General features: G+C 37.6%; 4 protein-coding genes and 1 long non-coding RNA gene across 7 annotated transcripts; 1 reads left to right on the top strand and 4 right to left on the bottom strand.

The window, feature by feature from the left end:
• The first annotated feature begins 841 nt into the window (after positions 1 to 841).
• On the top strand, positions 842 to 2,590 carry LOC108849451 (WRKY transcription factor 23). Its single transcript, XM_018623006.2, has 3 exons — positions 842 to 1,469; positions 1,577 to 1,720; positions 2,010 to 2,590. Exons 1-3 carry the CDS (start codon positions 1,048 to 1,050, stop codon positions 2,437 to 2,439), a joined length of 996 nt encoding a protein of 331 aa, XP_018478508.1. The 5' UTR covers positions 842 to 1,047; the 3' UTR covers positions 2,440 to 2,590.
• Positions 2,591 to 3,305: 715 nt separating this feature from the next.
• LOC108849224 (long chain acyl-CoA synthetase 1) lies at positions 3,306 to 8,841 on the bottom strand. 2 transcript variants are annotated; one of them, XM_018622760.2, is made up of 18 exons: positions 8,691 to 8,841; positions 7,663 to 7,856; positions 7,488 to 7,551; positions 7,313 to 7,402; positions 7,165 to 7,221; positions 7,022 to 7,070; positions 6,856 to 6,932; positions 6,613 to 6,747; positions 6,192 to 6,359; positions 5,485 to 5,595; positions 5,223 to 5,377; positions 5,055 to 5,130; positions 4,831 to 4,948; positions 4,501 to 4,746; positions 4,270 to 4,409; positions 3,973 to 4,155; positions 3,753 to 3,872; positions 3,306 to 3,633 (listed from the first exon to the last, which is right to left on the bottom strand). In XM_018622760.2, the coding sequence occupies exons 2-18, from the start codon at positions 7,806 to 7,808 to the stop codon at positions 3,586 to 3,588; spliced, it is 1,983 nt and encodes a 660-aa protein (XP_018478262.1). In that variant the 5' UTR covers positions 7,809 to 7,856; positions 8,691 to 8,841; the 3' UTR covers positions 3,306 to 3,585. The 2 variants fall into 2 exon arrangements, with proteins under 2 accessions (XP_018478262.1, XP_056852749.1); XM_056996769.1 differs by lacking the exon at positions 8,691 to 8,841 and having other exon boundaries at positions 7,663 to 7,991.
• Positions 8,842 to 9,464: 623 nt separating this feature from the next.
• Positions 9,465 to 12,753, bottom strand: LOC108855752 (DUF724 domain-containing protein 6). Of its 2 annotated transcripts, none has more exons than XM_018629644.2 (8): positions 12,039 to 12,753; positions 11,507 to 11,917; positions 11,174 to 11,392; positions 11,022 to 11,085; positions 10,801 to 10,931; positions 10,647 to 10,707; positions 10,453 to 10,560; positions 9,465 to 10,354 (listed from the first exon to the last, which is right to left on the bottom strand). In XM_018629644.2, the coding sequence occupies exons 1-8, from the start codon at positions 12,495 to 12,497 to the stop codon at positions 9,720 to 9,722; spliced, it is 2,088 nt and encodes a 695-aa protein (XP_018485146.2). In that variant the 5' UTR covers positions 12,498 to 12,753; the 3' UTR covers positions 9,465 to 9,719. The 2 variants fall into 2 exon arrangements, with proteins under 2 accessions (XP_018485146.2, XP_018485148.2); XM_018629646.2 differs by having other exon boundaries at positions 10,453 to 10,557.
• Positions 12,754 to 12,897: 144 nt separating this feature from the next.
• On the bottom strand, positions 12,898 to 14,693 carry LOC130501958 (SWR1-complex protein 4-like). The gene is made up of 9 exons (XM_056996772.1): positions 14,649 to 14,693; positions 14,508 to 14,559; positions 14,171 to 14,349; positions 13,968 to 14,078; positions 13,638 to 13,733; positions 13,462 to 13,533; positions 13,333 to 13,369; positions 13,204 to 13,247; positions 12,898 to 13,120 (listed from the first exon to the last, which is right to left on the bottom strand). The coding sequence occupies exons 1-9, from the start codon at positions 14,691 to 14,693 to the stop codon at positions 13,046 to 13,048; spliced, it is 711 nt and encodes a 236-aa protein (XP_056852752.1). The 3' UTR covers positions 12,898 to 13,045.
• A 357-nt stretch (positions 14,694 to 15,050) lies between these two features.
• LOC130501959 (uncharacterized) lies at positions 15,051 to 15,575 on the bottom strand. The gene is made up of 3 exons (XR_008939974.1): positions 15,429 to 15,575; positions 15,249 to 15,307; positions 15,051 to 15,172 (listed from the first exon to the last, which is right to left on the bottom strand). It is a non-coding gene; the product is annotated as an uncharacterized LOC130501959 (long non-coding RNA).
• Positions 15,576 to 18,522: the final 2,947 nt, after the last annotated feature.

Genomic DNA, 18,522 nt, shown 5'->3' with positions numbered 1-18,522 from the left:
TTAGCTGTGCTGCACGCTTTTATCAGTTTTTTTTTGTGTGTGCATAATCCACATTCCAAAAAGACATAAGAAGATGTGAACACGCACCATTAAATTCGGCCTTTTCCATAATATACAATATGATACTAATATCATATTGTCCACCATTTTATTAATTATTATTATTATTATTATTAATTCTTTAGAACTGCAGAGAGTTTTTAGATTTGTACGTGCTTCTAATTTCCTGATCAAAAGCAGAGTCAATCACAAATGGCTTTTTTAATTGATGTAACAAACGATCTTTATTATTTACAAATCCACCATCGTCTACAATTATACCGAGACAGTACTATGAAATTTGACTTGTATTTAGACTTCTTAATCCTCGGGTTATGTCACTGCTTATACAATTGCGAATGAAATCAATATTCCCGGACAACAGTCTCACCGTCCACAAATATATCTTGGCTTCAGAAAAGAACACATCTTATCGGTGAGATATGTCTATGATATATCTTTAAGCTATTTAAAGAACTATGAAGGAATTTTTTTGTTTTAAAGAAAAAGACAAGTTCGTGTTCACACTAATATTCCCATGCAAACACCAGCGCTTTTATTTTTTTCCGTTCTCGTTCACACTAGCGCGTTAAAACCGGTTAACTATTGAACCAGTCAAAACGGGACGTATGAAAGCTTTCACCGTGTGTTTTCTCGGACTTACGCGTTGACCAATGGCTACAATTTTTGAAAAAAAATTGGTCGGTGACCGGTTACTGTAATTTTCGTGTTGTATAACGACCTGCTACTGCCGGTCAGCATCAAACCCAGCCCTCTCCATTTAAACAACACAATGACAAACACAACTCCTCCTTGCACCATAATCAGTCCTCTTTTCTCTACGCCAAATATCATCAAACGCTCTCTCCTTTTCTCATCGCCTCTCTTCTGTATTCTTTTATATTTTTTCTTTTCTTGTCGATCTCTGTTTTGGCGCGAATACTCTGTTTCGAGTTAACCGTGTTTACAACTTTTATTTACTTTCTTGGGAAACTTGGAAAGAACGCAATGGAGTTTACTAGTTTTTATCACCCATCGTCTCTAAGCGTTTGGGATTTAGGAGATTTCATGGGGACGGAGAGGGATTCATTTGAGCTATTAGGTTCTCAGCAACATCATCAGTTTCAGGACTATGCTTCACCTCATTCCTTACTTCTTGAAACGCTCCAACCGCAAATGCAACCGTTTGTTAAACTGCCTTCTGCTGATTCAATGATCTTTCAAGCTCCACTGTCAAACGCGACTGCAGATAAATCAGTGACGTCAAGGGTGGAGACTTTGTGTTCGGATCATTTGCTGATAAATTCACCGGCGACACCTAACTCTTCCTCGATTTCTTCGGCATCAAGCGAGGCTGTAAACGAAGAGAAAGCTAAAAGAGTAGACCAAGAAGAAGAAGAGGGACATACGAAGAGTGATACTAATAAACAGTAAGAGTCTCATTTTTTTTTTGTCTCTTTAAAAGTGAATGTACTTATAATGAGAGGTTGCAAAAAGTAAAACATTCTTATGTATATGTTTTGTTGTGTATGAACAGGCTGAAACCAAAGAAGAATAGTTTGAAAAGACAAAGAGAAGCAAGAGTAGCCTTCATGACAAAGAGCGAGGTTGATCATCTCGAAGATGGTTATCGCTGGAGAAAGTATGGTCAGAAAGCTGTCAAAAACAGTCCTTTTCCCAGGTAAAAATTAACTCAATTCACTTCAATCTGAGCAAGCAAACTACAAGACTAATTAAAACTTACGCCGAAAATGTCTTAATTCTTTTTGTTTCCTATCTTGTTTGCTTGAGGACATGCCTTATAATAATTTGTAGGAAACATGAAACTAAATGAAAACTTTCTCCTTTGCATTTTTAATTTATAAATAAAGAGATTGATAGTGTTTCAAAAAAATAAAAAAAAAATAAAGAGATTGATAAAACACACAAAAATGCTAACCCAAAGTTTATGATGGTATTTTGTTTTGTAGGAGTTACTACCGTTGCACAACGGCTTCATGTAACGTGAAGAAGAGAGTGGAGAGATCGTTCAGAGATCCAAGCACTGTGGTTACGACCTACGAAGGTCAACACACACACATTAGTCCACTCACTTCTCGCCCAATTTCCACTGGAGGGTTCTTTGGATCGTCAGGAGTTGCTTCAAATCTTGGTGGTAACTTTGGATTTCCAATGGAGAGATCAACAGTAATATCTCCTCAATTTCAACAGCTTGTCCATTACCACCAACAACAGCAACAACAAGAACTCTTGTCTTGTTTTGGAGGAGTCGGCCAGTACCTTAACAGCCACACACATGGATATGGTGATGATGAACGTGTGAAGAAGAGTCGAGGTTTGGTTAAAGATAATGGACTTCTTCAAGATGTTGTCCCGTGTCATATGTTGAAGGAAGACTAGTCTCTATGTAGTATTGTAATATGTAGTATTTAGTTAAGGTTCTGTTTTGTATAATTAATTGTTTAAAGAAACGGATCATTTCGTTCTCATGAGGGAGATGTAGATCTAATATTCCGAAGGTAATGTCACCTACTGATGTTTTATTCAGTGATGCAACCATGCATAAGTAGGCAAGAAATTTTTAATTTACTGGAAAACTAAAATACTATATTTAACATTGGTACCTAAAAAAGAAGAACATTATTTTTCTGTAAAATATATTTTGAGGAAAATAAAAACAAATTGGACCGTGAAGCCACCACTGCTTGATAGTTGACACCAAACTGGAAAAGTCTTTTTAATGGTTGTGAATCATAGCGTTAACGCGATCAAAGTTTGTGTACGTAGTCCCTAAGTGCATAGACTTGTTGGAAAATGGTAAAAAAGAAGAACAAATCCCACAAAGAAATTGAACAAAAAGTAAAAAGCAAATTACCATGCATACTTTCTTCTTTTTGCTATTTTTGCAGACATGTGTGTGTGTGTGTGAAAATGTTCAATAATAGAGAACAAGGAAACAGAAACAGAAAAGGAAAACAAACAAACTTATGAGGTAATACTACTTTTTGTCTACTGAGTGCATAGCAATGCCATAGGATTTAGTATGTCTGTAATCTGTATTGACCTTTACGGTGAGTGATAATCCCAAACCGAAGGTACATAATCATTGTCCCAAACACGGTCACGTTTGCAACCGAAAGCAAAAGTACCAAACTCTTGATGGTCTAAAAAGCATATGACAAAAAGACAAACTTGGAGAGACCCACTGGTTCAAGGAAGCAATAACTTACAAACCTTTGCGCTTTAATATTTACCAAGAGATATGATAAGACATTAACTTGTTAATACCTTAACCCTTCTTTTTAGTTTCATTAACAAAGAGAACCAAATGCCTACTACCATAGACTTTTATGAATAAGTTGCTTCATCAACTACCCTTGTTACAACTTACATGCATGACGTACTAAACTGTATCAAACGAACATATATAGGAGTTTTCTCATCTTTATCTTCATTACAGAAACCATAAGGCTCATGTCTATCAATTTTTGGTATTATATATAACATAATTATCAATATTAGCGCACACACCTCATCGCAACACTTTCAGATTTTCTCTGACGCCAATTTTCGGTACATCTCCTCGACGTGTACCTGTATAATGAAACGTTAGATGACTGAACGGAGCACACATTTATATTGACTAGTCTATAAATAACTAATTTTTTTTAAAAAAATGATCTATACAAAGTGAAACAAAGAAAATTTGAAACCTGATAATACTTGAGCAGGTTGTTCCTCCGGTTCTTGAGCGTTGCAGTCACTAAGTCTCTCGCTACATCGAAAGGTTTTGTCTCCACCGTCACTGCTTTGATGTACTCAAACTTTCTTAGCTATTATATATTTTTCAAATCCATGATTAGTTTCTATTAGTATTTATCTATTTAACTAAAGAAATTTGATTAAGATTAAATCACACCAGTTTAAACAAACCTTGTTCTTCTCTGCCGTGGACTTCAGTTCTGAAATGATGTGCTCTTGTAACTCAGAGAGAGAACATAGTTCTTCGAATGGTTTAGTAAAACCAAGTTCTTTAGCCCAACGTTTTACGGTTTCTTGGTTTGGAACAATCACCGCGACAAGCATCGATTTGAAGCTGTCTCCATAAACCCATATCTGAGAAACCCACGCATAAAAACAGACAACAACTTGATGAAATTTGAGGAGAAACCCAAACGGCTTGCTTGCTTGCTTTGCAAGAAATCATGATTTCAGAGTTGAGAAATTTACATCTTGGACAAGAGAGTTTTGACCGTAGATATTTTCCAAGTTCTCAAGAGCAACGTATTCTCCTTGAGAGAGTTTGATAAGATTCTTTTTACGATCAATTATCTTAAGTACTCCATTTGATTGAATCTCACCAATATCTCCTGTAAAAGAAAAAGACCAACACCCATCAAGAACAATCTAGAGACCTGAATAAGAACAATAGTCAAAGTTTTGTTTCAAACAAGAAGCCACCTGTATGGAACCATCCGTCTTTCATGACTTCTTGAGTAAGCTCGGGGTTCTTGTAATAACCAGAAAACAGGCATTTTCCTCTTATACAGATCTCGCCTGCTGGATTTTCACCAAGTGGGTCGTAGCCCATTTCAGCCACCTCCTCAAGCCGTATCTCGTTGTAAACCGCCGGAATACCGACTGTCCCTAGCATACACATCTCGTCCGGGAAGCCCATCGCCGTTCCTCCAAGCGTCTCCGTTAGACCTAATCCAAACAATCACATCACCATTGACCTTCCTTGATAAACAAGAAACATAGAGAAGAAACCCTAGAATGATATATATATACCGTAGCCTTGGACCACAAAGCAACAACAAGTAACTCTCAAGAACTCTTCAATCTCAGTGCTCAAAGGTGCTCCTCCAGATACTAGCAACCGGATTCGACCTCCTAGTTTGTCTTTAATCTATAACATAAAAAAAACGGCGAAAAGTCGGTTTATGTAATCACCAAAAACAAGACAAAATTCTCATAATACAAAGAAAAAACCATTATTTTGACTGAGTTTTAACCTTTCTGAAGGCTATGAAATCAGCCATGGGTGACGCTTTACTATGAGAGTATCCACGATTCAACCATGCAAGCTTGCTGCATCATCCATCATTAATTTGTTTTGCAATGTTACATCATTAGAGAGCATAGAAATAAGAAGAAAATAGAGCAGTTAACGATTTGCTTACTGTTTGTAGAGAGCATTGAAGATAAGTCTCCTTCTCGGGTTAAGTTCTTGAAGAGCCTTTTGAATACCCTCGTGGATTCTCTCAAACACTCTTGGAACTCCAGCTAGGTAAGTTGGTTTCAGTTCTTGAATGTCATCACGTAACACATTCAAATCCTAGGCAAAACACATCAACATGTATATATTCAAGTCTCTTAGTGATTCCTTTATCTATCTTGATCCATAATTGATGAATGTTGGTGTTTCTCAAGAGATTAACATACTCCATGGTAATAGCCAACGGAAGCCCCTTTGCGAAAGAAGTATTCCTCATTCATACGGTCAAGAATGTGAGCCAGCGGCAAGAAGGAGAGATACACATCCTCATGTGTCATCTGCTTGTATTTGACCCACCCAAAGAAAACAGAGGATTAAGACAACGTTGACTGGCAATTCCTTTTGTATTTAGGCAGAAACACAAGATAAATAGTTGTAAATGGAATGGTGTTAGTCTATTAGTAATGTTTTAACATTCAAGAAGTTTTTTTTGTTATTTAAAGAATTACAAACATAAGTTATATAAATAGTATACTGTGTATAAGTTTTATAATATTTTTATTTACTAAATTTATTTTTTTAAATCTTAAAAAATTTAAAAGTAAATATTTTTGTAATAAAATATTATTTTAAGAATTTTTATTTATTTTTATTTATTTTTACTGATCAAATCGGATATCCGCTCAAAAATCTAATTTTTTTGTATGAACGGAACACTGAATATTCGAGTGGCTATGAATTGAATCGAATCAAATTGGAGAATTGATTACTCAAACGAAACGGCGGATCACGGATCACGAATACTTCCGAAAAAAGGATATCCCATTCGTGTTCACGGATAATTTAAACGGTCTAGAAATAAAAGTCATCCACCCAAAACATGAATAGTTTTTTTGGTGTTTTGTTAGATAAACGATTCATTCATATAGCTTACCTTGTCTTGGAACTGGTCCATGTAAAGATCCATGCCAACAACGTAAGTTGCCACAGCTTCATGAGTCAAAACCACACCTTTAGGGTCACCACTCGTGCCGCTCGTGTACATTATGGTGCATATATTAAACGGCTTAGGCGGGGTAGTCTCTTCCGATTTCTCACATCCCTGCTCAATCAAGCAACAAAAAGATATTTTATCATCAGTCATCAATGCAAATGTGTGTGTGGGACTTAATTCATTTATTACTGTGCATATGTACGAAAATCAAATGCCGTAAAGTTAGTTCAACATGTGCCTGTTATTAAATACCTCAAAGAATGGTCCGACCATTTCATATATAGATTGTAGACTTGTAGTATTGTACCAACGTAAAGTTACATAACTAGTATTATTTTAGAAAATAAAACAAGAGACAAACCATTTGGAGAAAATCGAGCCAAGAGTATGTTTTGACTCCAACTTCTGAAGCCTTGAGGTTATGTTCCTCGCTTATATTAGTGAAGGAAATTATAGCTTTTAGCCGTTTAGCACATTTGCAGTCTGGCTCAAGAAGCTAAATATCAATAACATACAAGATTTATTATTCACATAGATTTGTATATATATATATATATATATGTATATGACTTTATTAGTGAAATTAATTTCCAAAGATTTTAACCCCTTTAATCTTGGTCTCTTGGACGAATACAAAATCGATTTCCGCATGATCAACGATATAATCCACTGCTCCAGATCCTACAGAACAATAATTTTTTGTTTGACTCAGGTGTCAATAACTTTGAGCCACAACACTTCAAAATAAAATACTGTAAAATTTAACCTACCCAAGGTATCATATAGAGGTACACAGATTAGAGTGTGAGCCGCACATGCCTAAATATACCCACAAAAATGCGTATAGTTTTTGTAAGAAACATTAAATATATAAAGAAGTAAATAAGAGAATTTTTAATCAAAAGAGCTGGACCTCCATTGCTATGATCCACTGAGGACAATTTACTCCATAGATCCCCACTCGACACCCCTACATATATATGCATAAACTATTTTATTTCAACTTATACTAATAATCTCCAAGAACACTAAGAATAATGAGTTGCGTAAAAAATGTTCACAGGCTCAGCTCCAAGACCCCGTATTGCAGAGCCAATCTGCAGAACTTCTTCGTATGCTTCCTTGTAAGTTTTCCACATATACGGTCCAACCTATTCGTATAAATACATATAAACAAATATTTACACGTAAATTTTTGTCAAATATTGTTTTAGTAAGAAGACTTTAAAAGATCACTTTCTCATCGACGATTTGACGCCATCCAAGCATCTTGTTGTAAGGGAATTTCTCGACTGATTTACTGATAAAACCAAAAGAGTTTTATCAACAATAGTCACATAGAAAAGATGATAACAGTTTTTTTTTTTTTTTGACGAAAAAGATGATAACAGTTATGTTAATAATAATATACCTGAAAATGTCCCAAGCTGTGGTGATATCAGAATCTATTGGAGGAAAATCTTTTTCCGACAAAAGATTCCGGTACACCGGACCTACCGACGGCTTCCCGTTTTCTCCTCTCACTCCATCTTCCACCTTCGCCGCGAATGACTTCATTTTTCTTTTTTTCTCCCTTCTTTCAAGAGAATCTCTAAGTCTAATTTTCTTTATGTAAAATAAATGAAATAAGACGGTGTTAATATATATGAGATATATAACACTGCCCGGATTGATGAATGGTACAAAATTTTAGGAACTAAATGTTAAATGTAGTAAGAGAAGCACTGAAAGAGTAACTTGGATACAGAATGAGGGATATAAATGAGGCAATATTGTGAACTAAAGTTTCATGAATTAATCTGCTTGCGTATTCCGTACGTTAATTCTATAATTATACACAAAGTAAATTAATGGCATTTATTTGTCACCGGTCCGATCCACCTAACCATACCGACCAGAAACCCAAAGTTTTATGTATTTGATCACAACCTAAGGTACCAACTACTCCATTCAGATTTGAAACAAATTTTGTTTCCTCCTGTTGTGATTTGATAAATAATTTCATATTCAGAAAAAAATAAGGATAAATTAAATCAAATAAGTCGAGTGTCCATAATTTTCACCGGCCGCTTAACTTCAACTAAACTTATAATTAATAATGTATCATAAACTAATTCACTGGTTTAAGAATCACGCCTTAAACGTGAACACATGGCTTCACTCTCTTTATCCCTCTTTTCACCATCTTATTTACAATACTACACAATTTTGTGAATGGAGAACTTTATGAATTTATGAAAAACTCTGAAAACAAAAAAAATATGAAAGTGATGTAGTTGTAACTTGTAACGTTCTCTAGTCAACCTAGACATCTTCATACCTAAAAATATTTTCGTGTTCTCTACTCAACAACATCACTGATCTAAAGTATGAAAAGCAGAAAAGAAATTAATTGAACACGAAAATAACCTGAAGAAAAGCAAATATTAAGCAACTGACCTTATCTTAGTTGGTGTAAGAAAGGATTGTAGTAGTTTGCAAATATTAGATCAGGTCGGATTGTTTTTCACTGGCTGGAAGCTTTGTTTTAATATATATCTCTGTGTATGGATCTCTTAGATATGACCAGAGAGAAACAATTTAAGTTGAGGAGCTGAGATATGGTTGTTAGTTTATAGTTTATAGTTTATACTATAATATTAAATGAGTTTGGTGTTTAGCGAAAAAAAAAGAGTTTGTTGATACAGAAAGACTGATAAAGAAGACAAGAAAAAAAATGAAACAAAAGAAAGTCGATTTAATTAATTCTTGTTTTGTAGTTCGCTGTTAGTTAAAATTTCCATAAATCTTCAACTACTATTTTACATTAATTGAAATTACGTCCATATTACAAACACACTTTATTCATTTGTTTATAAATAAAGTATATCATCATTTGACGTTTGTAACGGAAGCTTTTTGACATTTTCCGAAACTAAAACGTTTGGTGGTTCATTTCGTAAAGTTGTTTTGTATATAACACTGCATTTACCATACATACATCACGTGGTTACTATACTAGGTAGGTAACAATTTTCATTTTTAGTATGCTGATGCTTGGAATCTTGGATAAACTGAGCATATTTTTTTGAAAACGACAGTAGTTGAGCTTCTATGCAACAACATTCGTCACCAAAAAACATCACAGCTAAAATTTATTAGTATATAGTTGAGGAAACCACTAATTAACCAACTAGAATGTCCAATTAGTAATGTAACCCGAAGAGTAATCTCTTTACCACAAATTAGCAATTCATAATCACCAGAATACCCACTAACTTCATAGTTTTCATCAAAAGTGACAGTAGAGTTAAAACCAGCTCAATCAATCATCTACCTTAACATAACCAAAAGTATTCTTCCTTGTTAAACTTAGTCTAGCTTTCATTTGCAAAAGATAGAGAGCTTAGAGCAGCTCATCATAGTTTTTTTTTCTTCTTGTTTCCAACTCTAACCTAACCTCACATAAACAGGTTGATGGTGGAGGCATCACCAAGAAGCAGACACGATCTCCTGAAACTTAAGCTCAGCTTCTTGCGACCTTTTGTCAATCTCTTCAGCACACATCTGTAAATAAGCAATCTTTTTCTCTTCAGCATCCTCCTTCACTTTCAAGTCTCCTTTTTGGTTCTGCAGCTCGAGAATCTTGCACTCAACATCTCTCAGATCTTCTCTAACTTTTTCCACTTTGCTAACTGCCTCTGCCTTCCCTTTCTCCATTTCTTTTAGCTTATCCTCTCTGCTAAAGTTTTCTTCTACGAGAGAGACCAGCATTGCAATCCGAGATATCGGCTCAGCAACATCAAATCCATACTTCTCACTCTCGTAAAAGCACTCTTTCAGTCCCTCCAGTATGCTTTTGGGAGTGTGAAGGTGCAGATCTGTTACTCTCTCTAATAAACTAGAAAAATTCACCATCACACCAGCTGCTAACCCTTCACGGAGCTCTTCTCTTGTACCGAGCAACGGGGTGAAATGAGGATTCTGCTTTGCTTTCTTATAGACTTCCATTGATTCAATCGCTTTCCAGACGGGTGAGCGTTTCACAAACGGCAGAACCACTGTTGTATCCTCACTTGCTCCGGTGGTTTTATCAGGAGTTGATAACTCTGTTGGATACATCACTGCAAACACAGAAAATTAAGTAGACAACTTTCATTAGCATTCTGTTCAAAAGGGACACATCTAATGTAGTGGAGGAATTACACACAAAGTGTCTTACTCTTAGATTTGTCAGAATCATTAGATGATTTTCCTCCTTGGATCCATGCAGAGAGGGGCTGATCATAATCATCCTTGTCATTTGTATCAGCGATCAAAGCCTCTTCTGCTGAACCATTGCAGCAAGGCTCACGTTAAGTTAATCACAGGATTAGGATTCAGTAGGAAATAAAATACAATATATTATAGAAATACCAGTATAATCTTCAAGGTTTGAGTCGTGACTGATTCCTTTGTTGTTATGCTCTTCAGCCGTCTGAATTATAAAAAAAAAAGTATTAGACCACAAAAGCTGAACCATCCCCACAAAGATAAGGAAAAAAGTAAACCAATGAATTTAACTCTCTACCTTCTCTCCAGTTTGCACACTCATTGGATGAAGGGTCTTCTTAGGGGTTGTCATTACTTGAGTTTCAGCATCTGGTGTTCTGAACGGTGTTGCCTTTATCACTGAGGTCACAGGTGGAGCAGATTCTTTTTCTGGAAACAGAGAAAAATGCATTGACCAATTTGCAGATAATGCAAGAGAAATCCATCAGATTTTTGTAGCTACAAGAAGATCTCGATTACCTATTGGTATGGTTGTGACTGGCGTAGCAGCAGCACCAGCCATTTGATTTCCAGATTTCTTTACCTAATCATTAGTAAACAATAACAATCAGAACTAGGAAGCAGCCAAAAAGAATTAACACACAAGGGGGGGGTTAATATCTGTAACTCACAGCTACAGTCTCATGGAGTTCAGTTTCACCCTCAGTGGCTTCTCCATGAACCGGGGATTGTCTGACATGCTTAGGAGTTACAGTAGCACTTCCTCCAGGCTTAGTGGCACCACAAGAGCGGATTACCTTGAGCTTTTTGGGTCTGCTCAACGCATTGATTTCACTTAAGTATCTCTTCTTTTGGCCGTCTGAAGGAGGAGTATCCTTTTCAAGCTTTTTCTGGAAACAAAAATGGTAAAAGCTCTCAACATTATTATCACTTTTAAATTCACAAATAACCAAACAGGACACAATGTGAATGAATAAAAAAAAAAAGAAGAAGGAAGGAAATACCTTAGGAAGCCAAACACCGTCCTCCCACTCCATTGAAGGCCTAAGGTCAGAGTGCTTGAACACATCCTTCTCTTTTGTGCCCACAAAACTCACTTGGTAGCTTTTATCAGTACGAATTGCTGTCACCACACATCGACGCCATGCCGAACCATTAAACGCGTCAACAGGAGCTGACAAGATGTACTCTTCAACAGAAGACGGTGGAGGTACAGGCCTGACCTTGCGTACATCAACCGCGAAGCTTGGGGTCACTTCCTCAGCATTGAAAGTCAGAGACTTGTAACAACTCTTGACAACAACACCCGCTTCAACCTCCGTAACCACAATTGCAGGGACCCAAGCAGCTTCCAGTCTAATGTCACGGCTCACTTCAACCATGGTCCCGGAGCTAAACAGTGACTTGCTCAGTTCCTTTTCATTTCCAAAAGCCAAAAAAAAAAGATAGTAAGGGTTCATAAAGTCCAAAACTTTTCTCCACATGCAAAATCTAAACACGAAGGTTGAAACTTTAGCAAAAAGGAAGAGACTTTACCTTGTTCTCTGGTCGGACCCATTGGGAGCCGGTCCAGTCAAGATGAGGTCTCAGCTGCTTTCTGTTGAACTGGAGTATGTCTGGTGGAGTATCGAAGCAGACCAAGTACTGTTCATCTTCCAATTTTTTAGCCACCACGCCTTCCCACCACCCATCTTTGAGATCAGCGTCAACCACTGAACCTTCAACGAAAACGACGCCGTCGTACAGATCCTCAGGCGGGACAGGACGGATGAAGCTCTGTTGGACTGCTTCGGTGAGAGGAGCTGAGCAGTCATTTTTGAGCAAGGTCGTGTAACGGACTCGGAGCTTTATGCGTCTAGATTTGGTCGGAGAGTCCTCGAGGATGGCTCTGTACCAAGCACCTACGAAGCCTTCTTCTTCAGAGCGGACTTCTACTTCACAGTCTTTGGCGATGGCTAACTTTTCCTCTTCTTCTTTCTCCTGATTTTCCAACATTTTCACTTCCAAAACTCTGAAATGAAGTTGAAACCAAACAAGAAGAAACGAGCTTTTTTTTTCCTTTTTCCCCTGAAACTGAAACGAACCCAACCACTTTCTCACTTCCTCCTGAAACCCTAGAGCTAGCTAGAGAAGATGATGAAGACAGAAAGAGACTTTCCAAGTACTAATGATCTAAACATGCTTTAACTGTGGAAAGCCAAGGTTTTTCTTTTTCTTTTTCAATTTTAGTTTTCTTTTCTTTTGGCGCTTAAACTCTTATCGTGAAGATTAAAAGGATCACAAGCCCAATAACCAAAACTTTTTGGGCCTAAACTTTGTCACTATTGTCAAATTTGAATATATATCAGATTTTTGGGGAGATGATTCGGGAACTATAAAGAGTATAAGATTTGCATTGGTTTTCAACTTTTAATTTACTAACGCATTAACTTCGTATTCTCTTCTACATAATTAAAGAAACTGAAAATAGTACAAAGCTTCAGACTGAAATAAATCTTGCAAATGAAAATAGGGGGAATCAGAAGTGCACCGAGACAACATTTTTAGAGATCAGATGCTTTCAATTTTCTAGGCCGTTTATGAGCTGGTGAAGGAGTGTCTGCCTGTCTTCCAGGACCCTGAAAGATTCACATTGTTACTATATATATATATGTTGAGAAATCAAATATGAAAAGAAAGACCAGATTCTCATCTGCATCACCTTGCGCTTTGGTTCCTTCTTGATTGGTCTGTCAGCTGAAACTCCTAAACACAGACACACAAATTGCAACTTAGAGATGGCCAAGTAGCAGATACAATTCTGAAACAAAGAAGATTAAAGGAAGTGTACCTCCAAAACTGAATGGCTCCGATGCGAAAACACGATCCTGATCAATAAAATACAAAAGGATCAGAGATATTTATCCACAAGAAGATGAAACTGCAGTAATAATTTGGCGATTCAAGTTATCATGTTTACCTTTGGAGTGTCTGGCATTGCGGCATATGTCCCTTCACGGTGTGATGATCCTTCTGATTCTTTATACTGTAGCTGAAATTACGTGACCATCAAAAGTAAACTAGTTAGAAAAGAAGAGGTGGATGTATGTATATTTGTGAATTTATGTGAGATAAGACACTTTATATAAGACTTACCTGCTTCTGAAGGTTTAGTAGTGTAAGAATTTCTTTTCGTAATTCAAGATGCTCATCACATACAGTTTTTGTGGGAACCTTTGGCTTTAGATTAACCTGTAAACAGAGAAATCTATATACTAAAAAATCCAATTTCCAAATCTTAAAAGCAGTTCCAGTCAAATAAACTCCTAAGAACCAAACCAAGATCCCCATAAGTTAGTAGTAGAAGACATGCGGAAGCCAGCCAGATTGAGTAATATATGGTATTAGCTAAGTCTCATTCCCCAGTCAATTGAAATGATATGAAGAAAAATAGACAGAGTTAAACAGAACAAGAAAAAAACGAACCCCAAGATCTTGCAGAGTCTGCTCAACGCGTTTGATCGTTCGAAGACCAACAGCAGAGCTTGCAGCTTGGACCATTTGTTCGAGTCCATAGGTTCTCAAGTACACATGAAGCTGGAAATTTGATAGATTCACCAAAAAGAAATCAGATCACTGGAGGCTCAAATGGAAAAAAAAAAGGATAGAGAGGAAGAAAGGACACTCACCATGCGCAGAGAAGCAAGAGTAGAGGTATAATCTGCCATTGTTAGTGTTGAAGGAGCCACAGCAGTTGCAGGAAGCTGAGAATTGGAAGATGGAGATACACTACACCCTGGACCTCCATCAGCTTTATCAAGACCGACATTCTCATTCCCAGACACATCAACATCAGATCTGCCGCACGCTGGACAACCAGAAAGACCAATCGTTACAGAGACAAAATGATGAGGATTGAGTTCTAATATGCGTCGTAAGGTAAAAGGTCATCTTCAATCACGGTAAGCAAAATTTATCTATTGTTATTTAGTTAGTACGAGTGAGTATACTGATTTAAGACAACACTTACACGTGCAGCCAAACGCATCTCTGTGATTCTCTTAGCCTCAGCAAGAATCTGTAGTTACGAGAGAGGTTAAGAGAAAGCAGAGAAGTATTTTATATATTTATGGTTGCATGTTTTAGTCAAAATTAAAAGAGAAAGACCTCAGCATCTTTCTTCTCCTGGTGTCTACTCTGGGACAGGACCATTGACAATGCACGTTTGCGCTCTCTATCGCGTGTAATGTCATAAGGCTCCTATTATGCCAATATATTGAAAACCAGCTTTTCAGAGATAATATTCTCTCAAGATAACACACACGACGAGTACATATTGCTCAAAAAATATATGAACATAATAGTTCTACTAAGTTAGGTATGAAGAAACAGAAAAGAGGAAAGTGACCTTCATAAGAGGATGGTTTGCCAACTCTGCTGGAGACTGAGCTCTAGCACGCAGCAGAGCCCGAGTTTACTACAAAAGAAAGAGAGAGAATTCTCAGTCCTCGTATAATCTAACAAACAGAAACAAAGAAGAAAGAAAATGGTGAAAAACATTACCAGTATAGTAACGATCCTTCAATTCCTCTACAGTCCGTGGTAAGAAAGCGATCAGCAATGACAGTGAAACGGAGATCAAACCTTTCACAGAGTTCAAACAACTGAGATGTCTCTTCCTTGGTCCATAGCTACAAGTTGGGAGCAGAATCAATCAACCAAGTGAACACTAACCAAAAGAAAGAAAACTGTGAAGCAGACACTTACGGGATCCGTTAAATGATTCTCCAATACTCATCGTCTGTGTATTTCAAGATATCAACTGACTGCATTAAAAGATAGAGGAATTATGAAAAGAGATGAGAAGAAGCAAAAAGGAAGAGATGAGAGTAAAAGTAACTCAAACGAAACTCATGAAAAATAAAAGAAAAGAAAAGAAAATAGCACCTTGTTATATTTGGCAAAGGAATAGTCAGCTGTAGGTGGAACACCATTAACCACTCTAACCTGTAAAGATATGACAAAACAAAACACAATGAGGAGCATTAGAAAGAAGGAAATGCTCTTAAAAAAAGGGGAAACTTGTTACCCAATGGAAAAGCCTGCAAAATCATCTTTCCTAGCAGAACTTTTGATGGGAAGCCATTGCCATCTACCTGAGAAGTAAAGAAACATACAAGGCTTCTTACTTACCATATGTCATCAAACTCAACAAGAATCATCTTTTTAAACAAAAAAAAAAAAAAAAAAGTCCTTAAAAAATGTACCCTTCTCATCAGGTGGAGGAGGTCGCTTAAAGTGGGGTAACACATCAATTGAGGGCATAAGAGGCGCAACGCCCCCCGTAAGCGCATAAACCTGAAAATTTCAACAAAGACGATAGCTCGAGACTTAAAATTAATAATCGACTCCAGGGCGGGTGCTTGTTGCGACTCGTTTTAGAGCTCTCACCTCGCGTGAAATGCCATCGGGGTTTTGGTGAGACTCCTTCTGGGGTCGCGATTTCTTCTCGTGGCTTAAGAGAGAGTGGAGTCTTCGGCAACCCCAGAATGTCCTTTGCGTCCGTACCACCCATTCAAAGAGTAGCTATCATCCAGAAGCACTACGATCTTCGATTCGATTCGATTCGATTCAGAAGTTAGGGTTTCCAATTTCGACCAAAAGAATTGGGGATTTTGAGCGCCAACTCAATACTTAAACCTTTGGACTCGCCTTAGCGAGTTTACTTAGTTTCCCCTCGGTAAAACGGTGCCGTTTCCGGAGTCGATCCTATTCGGCTTACGTTAGCCTTTATAAGTAATGTTTTCCCTACAGTCAACCTAAACGAAAACTTCAGAGAATTTGAAAATAAATAATTGATTTTTTTTTTCCACAAAAATTTATATCATACCAAAATATTATTGAAATAAAATTATATTATGTAGGCAAACACACATAGTTTTCCCAAGATACGTATATGAAATTAAGAAACATAAAAGTTTCTACACAGGTTTACTGACCAAAATGCTAAAGTTACCGAAAAGGAAGGAGAATCTAGAAGGTTTGTTCAACCATAGTTGACCTGTACGACAAAGGATTAGATCACAATATTTTCATAAAGCTCCTTTTCAAACATCAAATAAGAATATCTCTTCTCCTCTCATTGTTTCTTGCTCAAGAAACTCTTTTTTTTCTCTTCCACACACCCTCTAAACCATATTGTTGAAAAGACCATAATGCCACACTTACAAACTCCCTCTTGGCTCTCCTGCAATGGTACTTTAGTAAATCAAAAAATACTTACTAAAACTAGTTTCTTTATGTGTGTTCCACGTTGGCCTCTCTTGTTTCAGCATTCAACGATCGTGGTTTAAGACTAACATACACACACTGAACCAACCGCAAGTATATATGTTTGTCTGTGTGTCTTTGCACTTATAAATTGATTAGATACGTAACTACAAGCTAGCAAAAGCAACCCTACGACGTCGGAGACGCATGGCTTCGATAGTGATGTTCTTCAGAGCACTCATGAGTTGCCGTCTTACGCCCAAAGAGGAGCCAGAGACGGCGGTGACTTCTTTGTCAACGTTGAAAACTTTACAGCAATATCGCCCGAGATGAGAACACGACGAGGAAGAGTATTTCGGTAGTTGACGCATCGCATGGCACCGATAATCACGAGTTTACTATCGAAACCTCTGGTGGAGATCAACTAAGGTAGTATCAGGAAACTCGAAAGAGATTAACTTTACTGAATATTACTGAAGTTTATGCATTCATAACTTGATCTTTACAATGAGCTCTATGCTCTTATTTATACAAGTGAAAGGAACAATCTAGATGTAATACAGGTGTCGGAGACACCTGGCTCTGACAGCTATTCATCCTCAACTTGCAGTGCTTGAAACCTATTGCTGAGCTGCGTTTGGTACGGTTGCATAACCGTGCGCTTGTCTTCTTGTTTTACTCTGTTGACTGCTTTAGTTACCGTTGCAGAGCTTTGTCCTTTTGTCACAGTCTGTTTGGGCTTGATGTGAGGAAAGCCCAGTGTCTTGTCTGTGGGTCTTGTGAGAGAAGCCCTGTTGGGCTTAATACCCCCGCGCAAACTCGAGGTGGGTGGCAAGTCAACTCCGAGTTTGTAACGAAGATCAAAGAAGCTCTGTTGAGGTAAGCTCTTGGTGAATATATCAGCTATTTGCTGAGCTGCAGGAACATGATACACAATGAAGAACCATCAGCCACCTTTTTCTCTCGCAAAAATGATAGTGTGTCATGAAGTGTTTCGACTTCTTGTGAAGAACCGGATTTGCTGTAAGATGTACAGCAGACAAGTTATCACAATAAATCTCTGCAGCGTCCTGATGAGGAACTCCAATCTGCTTAAGCATCAGACTGATCCAGGCCAATTCTGCTGCAGTATCAGATAGTGTTCGGTACTCAGCCTCTGTTGAAGATCTTGCAAACTGAATCTTGTTTCTTTTGCTGACCAGGAGATCAAGTTTGTGCCAGAAATGTACAAAAGCCGCCTGTCGATCTGCGTGTGTCATGACAGCCTCCCCAGTCACTGTCGCAGTATGCACGGACTTGAGTGTCTGAATCGGACTCTAGTGTTAAACCCATTGCCAGTGTTCCCTTTAGATACCTGAGTATTCGCTTTAACAGGTGAAAGTCTGAGACAAGTTGGTTGATGCATCTTTTGACACACAAGATTCACCCGCAAATATTGAATATCAGGGCGAGTCAAAGTGAGATATTGAAGCTTGCCCTGCCAAGCTTCTGAAGTATTTCGGTTCTGAGAACAACCTCGTCCTTGGTGAGGCACTTCGATCTAACTGTAAAGGTAGAGGAGTAGGCATAGGTGCACAATTTCACATCATGCCAGCAGCTTCAAGTAAATCCGTTTGCATAACTTCTCTTGGTTCACAGAACAATCCCGTAGGTGTGAATTGTGCTTGTATACCAAGGAAGTAGCTCAAAGGCCCCATATCTTTCATTCGAAAACTGCTTCTCTCAGAAGACTGTAGTAGCTGATCCAGTAGGCTGTTGTTGCTCCCAGTTA

Source organism: Raphanus sativus, unplaced genomic scaffold (assembly GCF_000801105.2).
Source record: "Raphanus sativus cultivar WK10039 unplaced genomic scaffold, ASM80110v3 Scaffold0350, whole genome shotgun sequence".
In the NCBI taxonomy this organism is placed as follows: domain Eukaryota; kingdom Viridiplantae; phylum Streptophyta; class Magnoliopsida; order Brassicales; family Brassicaceae; genus Raphanus; species Raphanus sativus.
The sequence above is the reverse complement of the archived record's forward strand: the minus strand, read 5'-3'. Positions and strand labels throughout refer to the sequence as shown.

What these genes read in the sequence shown, in the direction of transcription:
- LOC108849451 (XM_018623006.2), top strand. Translation starts at nt 1,048, where the DNA reads ATGGAGTTTACTAGTTTTTATCACCCATCGTCTCTAAGCGTTTGGGAT. An exon ending in AAGAGTGATACTAATAAACA is followed by an intron (nt 1,470 to 1,576) that starts GTAAGAGTCTCA and finishes GTGTATGAACAG; the next exon opens with GCTGAAACCAAAGAAGAATA. An exon ending in AAAAACAGTCCTTTTCCCAG is followed by an intron (nt 1,721 to 2,009) that starts GTAAAAATTAAC and finishes TTTGTTTTGTAG; the next exon opens with GAGTTACTACCGTTGCACAA.
- LOC108849224 (XM_018622760.2), bottom strand. Translation starts at nt 7,808, where the DNA reads ATGAAGTCATTCGCGGCGAAGGTGGAAGATGGAGTGAGAGGAGAAAAC. An exon ending in GGCTCGATTTTCTCCAAATG is followed by an intron (nt 6,360 to 6,612) that starts GTTTGTCTCTTG and finishes TTGATTGAGCAG; the next exon opens with GGATGTGAGAAATCGGAAGA. An exon ending in ACCTGCTCAAGTATTATCAG is followed by an intron (nt 3,634 to 3,752) that starts GTTTCAAATTTT and finishes TTCATTATACAG; the next exon opens with GTACACGTCGAGGAGATGTA.
- LOC108855752 (XM_018629644.2), bottom strand. Translation starts at nt 12,497, where the DNA reads ATGTTGGAAAATCAGGAGAAAGAAGAAGAGGAAAAGTTAGCCATCGCC. An exon ending in AACTCCATGAGACTGTAGCT is followed by an intron (nt 11,086 to 11,173) that starts GTGAGTTACAGA and finishes ACTAATGATTAG; the next exon opens with GTAAAGAAATCTGGAAATCA. An exon ending in GTGTGCAAACTGGAGAGAAG is followed by an intron (nt 10,708 to 10,800) that starts GTAGAGAGTTAA and finishes TTTATAATTCAG; the next exon opens with ACGGCTGAAGAGCATAACAA.
- LOC130501958 (XM_056996772.1), bottom strand. Translation starts at nt 14,693, where the DNA reads ATGGTCCTGTCCCAGAGTAGACACCAGGAGAAGAAAGATGCTGAG. An exon ending in AGGAGAAGAAAGATGCTGAG is followed by an intron (nt 14,560 to 14,648) that starts GTCTTTCTCTTT and finishes TCGTAACTACAG; the next exon opens with ATTCTTGCTGAGGCTAAGAG. An exon ending in CTCTTGCTTCTCTGCGCATG is followed by an intron (nt 14,079 to 14,170) that starts GTGAGTGTCCTT and finishes TCAAATTTCCAG; the next exon opens with CTTCATGTGTACTTGAGAAC.